This window comes from Bos taurus, chromosome 1 (genome assembly GCF_002263795.3).
Source record: "Bos taurus isolate L1 Dominette 01449 registration number 42190680 breed Hereford chromosome 1, ARS-UCD2.0, whole genome shotgun sequence".
Classification (NCBI taxonomy): domain Eukaryota; kingdom Metazoa; phylum Chordata; class Mammalia; order Artiodactyla; family Bovidae; genus Bos; species Bos taurus.
The window spans coordinates 65,725,016-65,739,324 of record NC_037328.1 but is presented as its reverse complement, the minus strand read 5'-3'; the positions used below and the strand labels follow the sequence as shown (position 1 = coordinate 65,739,324).

General features: G+C 34.3%; 1 protein-coding gene across 9 annotated transcripts in view; it reads right to left on the bottom strand.

Annotated features, from left to right (window-relative positions):
* Window positions 1-14,309, bottom strand: part of STXBP5L (syntaxin binding protein 5L) — a 327,745-nt gene that overhangs the window by 195,780 nt on the left and 117,656 nt on the right. For all 9 annotated transcript variants that reach the window (XM_059885478.1, XM_059885476.1, XM_059885483.1 and 6 more), the window contains one exon: window positions 5,142-5,276. In XM_059885478.1, coding sequence (XP_059741461.1) covers window positions 5,142-5,276 — 135 coding nt within the window. The remainder of the gene's footprint in view (window positions 1-5,141; window positions 5,277-14,309) is intronic.

Sequence of the window (14,309 nt, the reverse complement as noted above, 5' to 3'; positions counted from 1 at the left end):
ATCAGACTCTACAAAACACTTAAGTTTAGAAAAAAATCTAGAGTTAAAGTTATTTGTAATAACTTTTTCAGGCTATAGAAGAGATTTTTTTTTTAATTGTAAAAAATAAAAGAACCCTGAAAGTTAGAAGATAACAGAAGTTAAAAGGAAAACTCTCATTTCTCTACATGACTATTAACATTTTGATGTATTTTTTTCTGACTTTTCTCACCAACATTGAATTTTCAAAAACTACCAAGCATTCTTTGCAAAAATTATGGCCATTAGAAACTACTTTAAAAAGCAGTTGTGTAGTATGGATTCTGTAAATCTCATAAAAATTGTTTTAGATAGAATTATCAATGAACTTAAATTCATGGGACAGTCATCTAAACAATGCCCAGTAATTCTAAAATCCCTATTTATTTCTCTTCCTCCCATTCATCACAATGGCTTCATGATAGTTTCTTTTGTGGACTTTCTCTTCCCATATCTTAAATACTGGTATTCCTTTGTATTCTATTCTAGACTGAAATGTATTCCCATATTATATATGATCATGAATTCAAGAGACCACAGGAGCCAGGTAGGTATTGTAAATGAGTTCAATAGGCTGAATAAGAACTGTGCCAAACTGGATAGCACATTGAATGTGAATGTGTTAGTCGTTCAGTCACATCCAACTCTTTGAGATCCCACAGGCTGCAGCCCACCAGGATCCTCCGTCCATGGGATCCTCCATATAAGAATACTGGAATGGGTTGCCATGCCCTTCTCCAGGGGATCTTCCCGACCCAGGGATCGAACCTGAGTCTCCTGCATTGCAGGCAGATTCTTAACCTCCTGAGCCACCAGGGAAGCCCATATGGGAATGATAACACACTACCCACCTACAAAAGGGAAGTTGTTAGTTTCAGTTGATTACTGACTGTCATGCACGAATACTAGACTGGGATTGTTTCATTAGGAATTGTTTTCATGAAAAGCTGGAAATTCAATTTTTCATCTCTATTCTACTAGTTCTTAAATACTGGAAACTAATAATTCAGAATATACTTAAATATTTTGATGGGCAAACAAAACATACCCATGAGTCAAAACTGGTTCATTGTCTACAAGTTTGCTACTTCATTTATATACAATCTCCATGTACAATCTCATATATTCTCATAGTTCCAATGTCTATGTAAATTCTGATGTTATTAGGTTCAGAATATACATATAAAATATTCTGATATATTCCATATACCCCACATCCTTCCATTCTCCCATACCAATTCCATTTGAATAACTTAAAAATACACACAACTCAACCTACCTAAAATTGAGCTCATTATTTTACTCCCAACCTACTTAATCTCCTGCTTTCTTTCACTAAATGACACCTTTGTCTACATAGTTAAGCCAAATACTCACTCAATTCTCTATTATTCTTACATCTTCCCACAAGACCCAAGTATTGCCTCTTCTGTCTTCTAACTATTTCTTTAATGTGTCAGCTTATCTTCACTCCTAAATGCTCCATAATTTTTGCCAAGAACACAGTCTTTTCTCTTTTCAGTGATTTCTCCATGCCTGCATTCAGAGTAGACTTTTTAAGTGCAAGTTTGGTCAAGTGAATTTTTCTCTTAAAACCCTTCAAAACCTAGCTCCTGACCTTAGATGAAGTCTAAATGCTCAAATTGGCTTATAAGACTTTCATACTATGTATCTTTACTATCTTCTCAGCTTTATCTCTTGCCATCCTTTCTCCTAGCCATTCCCAACTAACAAAAATCCTTAAAATTTCTCTTCATGGAACAAAACCTCTCTCACACCCTATCCTTTAACATTTCTGTTTCCTCCCTTGGAAACCCTCTCCCCCAGCTGATTCTCCACTCATCTGAGACTCATCCTTCAGATCTCATGGATGGTAACTTCCTTCACAGATACTTCTCTGAGACCTCACATCTATATTAGGCATCCTTCTTACAAAATTGCAACATTATATTTCCAATATAGTGTAATTGCCTTTTTACTTAATCTCACCTTTATTACACTGGAATCTCCAAGAAGAGAGAAATTATGTCTTCCTAGTTTATACTGGTTTCTAGTTGTGCGACTTCACTTTCACTTTTCACTTGCATGCATTGGAGAAGGAAATGGCAACCCACTCCAGTGTTCTTGCCTGGAGAATCCCAGGGACGGGGCAACCTAGTGGGCTGCCGCCATCTATGGGGTCGCACAGAGTCGGACATGACTGAAGCGACTTAGCAGCAGCAACAGCAGCAGGAGCTAGCGTATCATAGTGCTCAGAAAATATATTTGAAGACTGTAAGCCTTATATTTATTATTTAGTTCTAAACTTCATGTTCAAATTTTTAATCACATGTAGAAAAAATAGGTCCCCCCCTCCTCTTTTTTTTTAAGCTGGGACTGCTCTGCAGAAACACCTATCTCTTTGCTATAACCTGGAATATATTTTCCAATTAAATTTTTTAATGTCACTTTGTTATACTACTATTTTATAAAGACATTATAAAGACTATTTTCCATAGACATTATTGTTTCTACAGACATCACAAAAATGGCCTCCAGTTTCCAAATAACTAACATATACACTATGGGAACACGAACAATTTATAATTATGAGAACTGCCTACAATTGGGAGACTTCACTGAAAACACAAACAAGCTAAAAAGACAAAACACTGAATGAAAAGTATTTCAAGAACTTAAAATAGAAAATCTCACATCTTAAAGATAATTCTGCATTTCTCACACTTAAAATGTCCTGTTAAAATTTGTGTAAAGTTCTAATTATAAAATGACTCTTCTTAATTAAATACATATTTTATTACTGTCCCAAACTCTCAACACATATTACTAAGTGGTTTGCATTTCCTAATGTATCTCAAGAGGTAGACAGCAATTAAAAGACTGACTGTTCGGGAAGTTGGAAGTTGGGATTTAAAATTATATCTATCTCAGTGGGACTATATTACCATGGAACACACTTTTGGAAACCTGATCTAAATAAAGCAATAAAAAGGAGATAAGGTGGCTACTAATAATTTCTTGAGGATATTTCAAGGTTATTTTCAGAGGTACATACAACTTCATAAAACACTATATTTATATAAATGGGAGATTCTATTCAGAATCACACGTATAAGATATTATGAAAAATAAAAATGCCTTATTTTATTTCTTTAATTTCTCCTAGTTTTATCCTCCTTTATAACATACATTTTAAAATTTTCATTAGTTCAGAAAATATAAAGTATATAGACTATGTAAATACATATGGGTATAAGTCATAGTTCAGGTAGTATTAATCTGAATGATGAAAAGGATTTGTTAAGTAAATGAATATAGAAATAACACTGTAAGAATGGTGAAATATTTGATCTGTTTACAAAAAAATACTTCTTAATTACTTTAACAGCATTGGACTGAACACAAATCTATTACTATTTGTAACTAATAGTAAATTTGTATAAAACCTCTATCTCTCGGGTTTACTTGTGTCTATCAGTATTCCAAAACATTATGAAAACAAGTATTAAGCTGAGCATTGTGTAATGCTTTTATAGACTTAAGATTATAGGGGGGAAAGCCTTTCCCAAATAGCTGAAAAAATAAATACTTTTTGAGAAACATGTAACTGTCTATAGGACAAATGTTTTTAAAAATATATACATAAAATATTAAAATATATATGAACAAAAATCTCATACCAATCATAATTATAAATGAAAGCTTTAAGTCAACAGCACTGTGTATCTATTTATCATACTAATTTTCACTAATGTCATTAGTTATTTAGTAGCCGCTCTGTGGAAATCACCAAAATAAGACAAACATGAAAAAAAAAATGAGCAACAAACAAAGAATTCTGCCCTGAAGCTATTCTTATTCTAATGAGGAAGAGTTACCATTAATTTAAAAAAAGACTCATTAGGACACAATACAAATGGATAATTGTAATAAGAATATAACTCCTAATATCCCCTTCTTATCAAGCAATATACATGTACATTGAAATATTGGGAATACGGAATAGTAGATTTATTATGAAAACCAAAGTCAAATTTCATGAAAACAGGCTGTTTTAATCAGAGTTTTAGAGAAAAACAATTATATAACTTAGAATATGTATATGTAAGAGAGCGAATGAGTCAACCTCAAGTCAAACGTACCTTATTAAGGACCTGGATGTACAGAGCATAAATATTTATTAAAGAAAAATAGTTTTCCCAACTAACACACTGACAAGGAGAATTGTTTGTATATATACTACAAAAGATGGCTTGAAATTCCATAAAGTTTCACATCGGAGGGATTTCACATTTTACATGTGCAGAAACGTAAATATCAGTGCCAAAGTGAAAATGGTAATAGCCATCAGCCACGTATCCAAAAAGCTGTATATATCACAATTAGAACCCAGAAAAATATGTTACTGGGGCAAGCAAAGAATAAGCTGCTGGTGCTGCTGCTAAGTCGTATCAGTCGTGTTGGACTCTGTGTGACCCCATAGACAGCAGCCCACCAGGCTCCCCCGTCCCTGGGATTCTCCAGGCAAGAACACTGGAGTGGGTTGCCATTTCCTTCTCCAATGCATGAAAGGAAAAAGTGAAAGTGAAGTCGCTCAGTCGTGTCCTTCGCGACCCCATGGGCTGCAGCCTACCAGGCTCCTCCAACCATGAGATTTTCCAGGCAAGAGTACTGGAGTGGGTTGCCATTCTTTTGGAGAATAAGCTAGCAGTATTTAAAAACACGTGAACTGACCATGATTATTTTAAATTAAACTATATGTGGTAACAATCCTCTTGCCATTCCCACTGGAAGTGGCTATACTGACTATAAAGAAATGACATGATTTTCATGTATACCTTTTAGAATAAGCCTTACTATTTTACCACAGAGCTTGCATACATAGTAGCCCTTGATTATTTATAATATTTGTAAAGGCTAAAATCAGCATCTGTTAATACTTCAATATCTATTTTTAAAAGACTTTATAGTTTTCAATTATTTTAGATGAACATTTCACTCAAATTCATCATAAATTAGCTACTGATGTTTCAAATAACTCTGGAATTTGATATATATATATGTACTATATAACTCTAAAAAATATTTAATCCAAATATAGTGGTATTCAAGTTCAAACTTACAGTTCAATTGCCTTGTTCCACATGATAACATATCCAGAAAGAATGAAAGATTCAATATTTACAATATGTGTATTTCCTCTTTCTGTTCCAACATAGAGCCATTTACTCTGGAAAGGTAGATGACAGTAAGTAATTCTGAAAGAAAGAAAATTACAATTAAAATATCTAAGTTTTATATCTGGTCAGCATTAAATTTTCTTTACACTTTTTACAGTGATAGCTATATAAACAATAAAATTTACTATATACTCAGTAGCACTTAATTATTAGCAGAGTTTATAGGGTAAATGACAAGATTATGTCATTAAAAATAATAATGATAAGGCAATCACTATTAAATAAGTGTCTGATATGGACACTGATATATATTATTTCTAATTCTGAAAATAGCACTTCAAGACATATATACAACTTTTCTTTACAAAGAGGAAACTGAGGTCAAGAATTTGTACTTCTACTTGCCTAGGACTGACAGCTAATAAGTGGCAAAACTGGGATTCAAATCCATTACTGTCTGGTTGAAAAATTACTGCATTTCTACAAAGCTATGTTTGGATTTTTATAATAATGTCACTTGAAATAAAAATTAGGTATATATGAAACATAATTTTCAGAGTTCTCAGAGAGACTATAGCTTTGTCTACATTAAGCAATAAATTATTTACTTTTTTCCTGATGCTTGGCATTTAAATAGTATAAAGAAAACTTGTAAGGTTAGAGATCCATTATACTATTTCTTTATTTTTTTGTCCTGCCTTTATCTTCACAATGGGCTTTCTGACCAATTCTGGGAACTTGTTCCACAGCCAGAGCAACCATGACTCCTATATATGAAATCTGGGGATTTATTAGTCTTCTATTCACAGTATCATCACTTTTTCTAGTTTGGCCTACTTATGCTCCTTAATGACTTTTAAAAAGACATGAGGGATAAGTTCACAGTTATCTTCTTGCCAGAACTTGTTATTAAACCATAATATTTCCTAGAATTTATTTAGAAAAGGAGCTGGCAAACTGTTAGAAGAGAAAAACAGAATTCTGATGTTAAGCAGACAGACCACTATGGAAAAAAAAATGAAAGTGAATGATAAATTCCAAGAAGGATTTCATCTTGTACCTCTTTAGTAATTGAACATGCAGCATGTCAAATTTATATTTTCAGTCTGGTTCACTGACTTTCTGTACACCCTTGTGTGTGTGCATGCTCAGTCATGTCCAACTCTTTGCAAGCCCATGGGCTAAATATAGCCTGCCAGGCTCCTCAGTCCATGGGATTTTCCAGGCAAGAACACTGGAGTGGGTTGCCATTTCCTCCTCTAGTGGATCTTCCTGACCTAGGGATCAAACCCATGTGTCTTGCATCTCCCTGCATTGGCCAGGCAGGTTCTTTACAACTGCGTCACCTGCGAAGCCCAAACTTTATGTATTCAAAAATATCCTGCCGAAGGCACCCAGCACACTAAATTCAAAAACTAGAACTCTTGTTATTACATACACATTTACAGAGTTAGTTGATAATCTAATTAAAATATAACATATATGATATTAAACAATTTTGTTTAAACCTAAAGTCCAGAAGTGCTGTTGCCAAATAAAGTTCTACAGGAAATAACTTAATAGTCATGTTTCTAGTCAATAGACAATCAATTTTCAATTCAATCTATGTAGAAAGAGGAAGCTCATTTTAAAAAGGATTTATGATCACCCTTTCTAAATAATCAATAATCAAATCCCTTACAATTAAACAGTGGAAGTGACAGATTCAAGGGATCAGATCTGATAGAGTGCCTGAAGAACTATGGACAGAGGTTCAGGACACTGTACAGGAGGCAGTGATCAAGACCATCCCCAAGAAAAAGAAATGCAAAAAGGCAAAATGGTTGTCTGAGGAGGCCTTACATATAGCTGAGAAAAGAAGAGAAGCGAAAGGCAAAGGAGAAAAGGAAAGATATACCCATTTGAATGCAGAGTTCAAAGAACTGCAAGGAGAGATAAGAAAGCCTTCCTCAGTAATCAATGCAAAGAAATAGAGGAAAACAACAGAATGAGAAAGACTAGAGATCTCTTCAAGAAAATTAGAGATAATAAGGGAACATTTCATGCAGAGATGGGTGCAATAAAGGACAGAAATGATATGAACCTAACAGAAGCAGAAGATATTATGAAGAGGTGGCAAGAATACACAGAAGAACTGTAAAAAAAAAAAAATCCTCGTGATCCAGATAACTATGATAGTGTGATCACTCACACAGAGCCAGACATTCTGGAATGCAAAGTCAAGTGGGCCTTAGGAAGCATTATTACCAACAAAGCTAGTGGAGGTGAAGGAATTCCAGTTGAGCTATTTCAAATTCTAAAGGTTGCTACTGTGAAAGTGCTGCACTCAATATGCCAGCAAATTTGGAAAACTCAGCAATGGCCAAAGGACTGGAAAAGGTCAGTCCTTCATTCCAATCCCCAAGAAAGGCAATGCCAAAGAATGTTCAAACTACTACACAATTGTACTCATCTCACATGCTAGCAAAGCAATGCTCAGGCTTCAATATTACATGAACCATGAAATTCCATATGTTCAAGCTAGATTTAGAAAAGGCAGAGGAACCAGAGATCAAATTGCCAACATCTGTTGTCATCAAAAAAGCAAGAGAATACCAGAAAAACATCTACTTCAGTTTTATTGATTATGCCAAAGCCTTTGACTGTGTAGGTCACAACAAACTGTGGAAAATTCTTCAAGAAATGGGATTACCAGACCACCTTACCTGCCTCCTGAGAAATCTGTATGCAGGTCAAGAAGCAACAATTAGAAACAGACATGGAATAACAGACTGGTTCTAAATTGGGAAAGGAGTACGTCAAGGCTGTATATTGTCACGCTGCTTATTTAACTTATATGTAGAGTACATCATGAGAAACGCTGGGCTGGAAGAAGCACAAGCTGGAATCAAGATTGCCGGGAGAAATATCAATAACCTCAGATATGCAGATGATGCCACCCTCATGGCAGAAAGCGAAGACGAACTAAAGAGCCTCTTGATGAAAGTGAAAGAGGAGAGTGAAAAAGCCAGCTTATAACTCAACATTCAAAAAACTAAGATCACGGCATCCAGTCCCATCACTTCATAGCAAACAGATGGGGAAACAGTGGAAACAGTGGCTGACTTTATTTTTTTCAGCTCCAAAATCACTGCAGATGATGATGCTTGCTCCTTGGAAGAAATGCTATGATCAACCTAGACAGCATATTAAAAAGCAAAGACATTACTTTGCTGACAAAGTTCCATCTGGTCAAAGCTATAGTTTTTCTATTAGTTGTGTATGGATATGAGAGTTGGACTATAAAAAAAGCTAAGTGCTGAAGAATTGATGCTTTTGAACTCTTGGGAGTCCCTTGGACTGCAAAGAGACCTAACCAGTCCATCCTAAAGGAAATCAGTCCTGAATATTCATTGGAAGGACTGATGCTGAAGCTGAAACTCGAATACTTTGGCCACCTGATGCAAAGAACTGACTCATTTGAAAAGACCCTGATGCTGGGAAAGATAGAAGGTAGGAGGAGAAGGGGACAACAGAGGATGAGATGGCTGGATGGCATCACTGACTCGATAGACATGAATTTGAGCAAGCTCTGAGAGTTGGTGATGGACATGGAAGCCTGACGTGTTGCAGTCCGTGAGGTTGCAAAGAGTTGGACATGACTGATCAACTGAACTGAACTTTCTGAACCAAAAGAAAGAAAGAAAAAAAAAACAAAACGCTAATCCCATTAAAATAGACATAAATACAGGAGTTTTGGGCAGAAAAGGAGCTAGCTTAAAGGTTGTATAGTCATTTACATGGTTAAGGAGAAAAGTCTAAGTAATGAGACCTGAACCAAGTGGCAAAATTCCAATACAGACTTTACATTATGTACAAGATCAATAGAATACATGAAGAAGTTCCAAAGAGAATTATAAATATTCCTTGAACCACAGTACTGTATTCCTCATTCTGATTGATAAGAAACTAGACCCTTTATGACAAAAGTGTTTCATCTTATGTCTAATGTCCAACTGATGAGTAGTGGTTAAACAAGAAAGAATTCCAGAATTAATCTGAACCCAATAAAATCACTAATTTGAAAAGACATATGCATCCCTATGTTCACTGACGCATTACTGACAATAGCAAAGATATAGGAGCAACATAAGTGCCCACCAATACATGAATGGATAAAGGAAATGTGATATATACATATACAATGGAAAACTACTCAGTTACCAAATGAATAAAATCTTGCTATTTGTGACAATATGGATGGATCTTTTGTTACGTGAAACAAGTCAGGCAGAAATACACCTATTATATGATTTCACTTAAGTGTGGTATCTCAAAAACAAATCAAATGAACATAACAAAACAAATAGTTATATACAGAGAACAAACAGGTTGTTGCTGGAAGAGGGAAGTGGGAAGATGAGAGAAATAGGTGAAGGAAGTGAAGAGGTACAAACTTCTAGCTACAAAATAAATGAGTCATAGGGATGAAATGTAGTCAGTAATGTAATATCTTTGTACAGTGACAGTTAATAACTAAAAGTATTGTGGTGATCATTATATATAGAAATACTGAATCACTGTTCACTCTTTATTGTAATTATCATTTCATGATGCATGTAAATAGTCATTACAGTGTATACTTTAAGACAGCGCCGTATATCCATTTTATCACAGTAAAACTGCAAGGGAAAAAAAAAAGAAATTGAAATTTAAGGACAATCACTTACAAAGAGCCAACTACACTTTCCTAAATAAAGCAGCTACTTAAGCTATAGCCAATTCAATAATTCCTTGATTTACTTTCAGGTCTTATCTATAAAAGCCTTGCCCCTAGCTATCTGTGAGCACTCCTAATCACTTCTATTGGCACTGCCCAATTCAAATTGATTTTTGCTCAAATAAACTCTTAAAATTAAAAAAAAGAAAAAGTAATGTGATTTACTTAAGATGATGGACATAAGTGAAGGAGAATACATGATTATACTTGTGCTGTGTATTTGATACCCTGGAGAAGGGAATGGCTATCCACCCTATAAGTGACTAATCAATAGTACTACAGGACTTAACTTATTGTACTTAATAATAGCATTTTCATTGATAATTTATTTACTACCACCACCACCTGCAAGATGATTTTCTATTATATATGGACCTTGAAAAAATAATATTGTTCCTATATCCATATTTACTATCATTCTTTCACAGTAAATCACTTAAGATATCCACAGTATTTCTTTCATTTATCCATGTATGCGGCCTTCACTGTACAATTCTTTATAAAAAGTCCTCTCTTGATTACAACATACTTATTCTTTTTCCTTTAAAAATATATTAATAACATCTAACAACAGAGATAAGACAAGTTGACAAGTAAGAAAAACAAAAGTAAAATGTGTTAATTGCTATAAAGAATTCAAAGGAAGGAGGATTTCACTCAATTATGAAATTAATTCAAGTATGAAATTAATTCCAGAGGAATTTCCAGAAATCAAGGAAAGCTATAGTAGAAAAGTGTACAGTATGTGGATTGGGTCATTAAAGGTCAAAGAACTCTTTAATTTCACATATTTGTTACATGCTGCTGCTGCTAAGTCGCTTCAGTCGTGTCTGACTCTTAGCGACCCCATAGACACAACCCCATAGACGGCAGCCCACCAGGCTCTCCCGTCCCTGGGATTCTCCAGGCAAGAACACTGGAGTGGGTTGCCATTTCCTTCTCCAACGCATGAAAATGAAAAGTGAAAGTGAAGTCGCTCAGTCATGTCCAACTCTTAGCGACCCCATGGACTGCAGCTTACCAGGCTCCCCTGTCCATGGGAGTCTCCAGGCAAGAGTACTGGAGTGGGGTGCCATTGCCTTCTCCGATTTGTTACATACGCATATTAAATAAACAAAATACACACTTCCCAAGATTGAATAATATACAGATCTTTAAAAAATTTTTTGCTGCTCCTCACTTCTGATTTACTGTTATAACTTCTTAAACCATATATAAAAATAAGATATAAATTCCTCATACTTATGGCTCTTATATACACAAAAATAAAAATATGAATAAAACTAAAGTTAGAATTCAAATGACATTAATTTACATGAGTGAGAAATTTTTTTAAAACTTAAAAAACCTCACAATATGGATGATTCTGTCTACACAGGTTGTTTTCAATTTGGTGAGTCTACACTTACTCTGTGCTTCTCTTTTACCACTTAGTACCTTTGAATTCTGTTCCACAGTACACCATCACATAATTTTATAATTATTTGGCATGAATACATGACACATAACCCATAACAATTAAAACGATACTACTTGATGCCAACACAACCATAAAATGCAAATATAACTTCAAATATTAAATTGTATGACAGCATTTTTGCATAAAATGGTTTATTCAAATCATTCAGAATATTTCCATTAGTCTAATTATAAAACAAAAATATTACAATCAGAAATTACTATGGATAATTCGCAACCCCAAACTATGCCCACAGATCCTAGTTTGAGAAACACTATCAATACACAAACCAAAAATATACATTTAAAAAGAAAATGGCTTAAAATTATAAAAATTATGTTGTATAAAACAGTGGAAGATTTCAACCTTGTAATGTTTTCCCCCTAAATTCTAATGTAGCTCAATTTTAGTCTAATTTTTTTAATCTACAGTGAAGCTGCTCAGTTGTGTCTGACTCTTTGCAACCCCATGGACTGTAGCCTACGAGGCTCCTCCGTCCACGGGATTTTCCAGGCAAAAGTACTGGAGTGGGTTGCCACTTCCTTTTCCAGGGGGTCTTCCCAACCCAGGGATCGAACCCAGGTCTCCCACATTGCAGGCAGACACTTTACCATCTGAGCTACCAAGGAAGCTTTTAATCTATATTCCAGGTGAAACTTCTAGTATCAAGCATGATGACTCTGGCTCCTGTTCCTTCTAAAATATTTATAATCATTCTTTACAACTTGGTTATACTCAGAGTCAGATGTATGATTCTGCATATTAAAAATACAAATAACAGGGAATGACAATTCAGTAGTTCTGGAGTAATATCTAGGATTACTACTTTAAAACTCTTTCTGGGTGGCTTTGATGCACAATTACAGTTAAGAACCATGAAATTATAACAACTTTATATTTTTAGTACAGATAAATGTCTCACTAAAATGCATATCCCAGATTCCAGTCACACAAACTGAATCCATGGACCTGGGGAGGAACATATGACTGATGTTTTAATAAATATTTTGCTACTCAACATGAAGTCTATAGACCAGCAGCATGAATGTCACCCGGAACTTAGCAGAAATTCAGAGTGTCAGGCACAACCCCAGAATTGGAAATGGCATTTTGTGAAGACCCCCCCCAGGTGAGTCACACACACATGAAAGTTTAGGTAGCACTCCTCTAGATGATTCTGATAAAATTCATGAACTGCATTTTAAGAAATGTAGTTCTGTGGCTGAATGACTGCTGCTTACTTACTCTTCAAATTTTAGGATAAGAACATAACCTACCTAGTTAGTAGTAGGAATGCCACCTTGTAGAAGGGATAACGTGATGTAGTACCCCTGAAACAGCTCATGACGGTTATAATAATGATGATAATAAAAACCCCAATAACACATGTATACCTGTGGCGGATTCATTTCGATATTTGGCAAAACTAATACAATATTGTAAAGTTTAAAAATAAAATTAAAAAAAAAAAAACCCAATAACAGAGGAAAGAGACAGACAGTATTCTCTCAGCATCTGAAGCCAAAGGTTGATATTTAGGAGTTTTAGTTGAAAACCTAAAATCATATAAAAGCAAAAATAAGGAATCAAAATTTGTTTAAGAAAAAAATAACTTTGGACAGCCTGTATCTAGCTAGAATTATAATACAAGAGATAAAACTAATTAGTGAAAATTTGAATTTCATTGTCTTAAAGGTCTTTAATTAACCAGATAGTAAAAAAATTCACTGAATTTTATTGTTCATAATTAGTTGGAAAACAAGTAAGTCAAATTTTAAAAATAAGTCAAATCTTTGCATTCCCATAGGGAATAATAAATGGTTTTTTAATGGTTTTTTAATAATAAATGGTTTTTTCACAAATGCAATTCTGGGAAGCTTATTCTCATTCTTCTACAGTGACAGAATTAACATTTTGTATCTAGAATATTTCAATTTCCAAATGAGAGAAGCAAGTTATTGGAAGCCATGTTGGGAGAGTTAGAATGAGTCACAGGTCTGGTCAGGGTGATTAAAGTAGAAGTATAATGGAAGCCATACTCCACCCCAGTAAGATGCCTCTCCCTATCTCACTAAGGTGTTAGTGAAGGCCAACTAGGGAACCTAAACTTCTATTCTCACCAGATAGCAATTAGAGAATACCTGTGCTTCTGCTGCTAAACAATGTCAAAACAACCCACCCAAAATCAAAGGTTTAAACAAGGCTTAGGGTATCAGAATATTATACTGGAAATGTTCAGTTTGAAATAAAAAATTATGCATATCAAAAAAAAGAAAGAAAAATTTCAACGGGAATGTATGAAAAATAGTTACCAATGTGAAGATGATACAGATGTTAGAATTTACTGATAAATATTTAAAAGGAGGTATCGTAAAAATGGAACAATTATGAATAAAATAAAATGAAAAAAGTAGAAAGTATCAGCAAAGAAATGGGAGTATAAAGAAGAACCAAATACAAATTTCACTACTGAAAAGTACAATAAAGAAAATACTTTTAAAAAAGAATATATTTAAACCTACAGATAAACTGAACAGCAGAATGGAGGAAACAGAAGAAAGAGTCAGTGAACTCAAATATAAAACATTTATCCAATCTGTAAAGCAGAAAGTAGATGTACAAAAAAAATCAGAGACTCAAAGACCTGTGGGACAAAAACAAAAGATCTAAAAATCATGTTATCAGTTTCCCAGAAGGAAAGGATGGGACTGAAAAAGTAGTCCAAAAATGTTTAAAACCTTTCCAAAATTGGTAAAAGTCAAAACAAAGGATTCATAAAACTGAAAAAAAACCCAAAACCCAAAAGGATAAACCCAAAGAAATAAAACCAAGACAGATCATAACCAAACATCTGAAAACTAAAAAAGAAAAGAAAAAAATCTTGAAGGTGGCA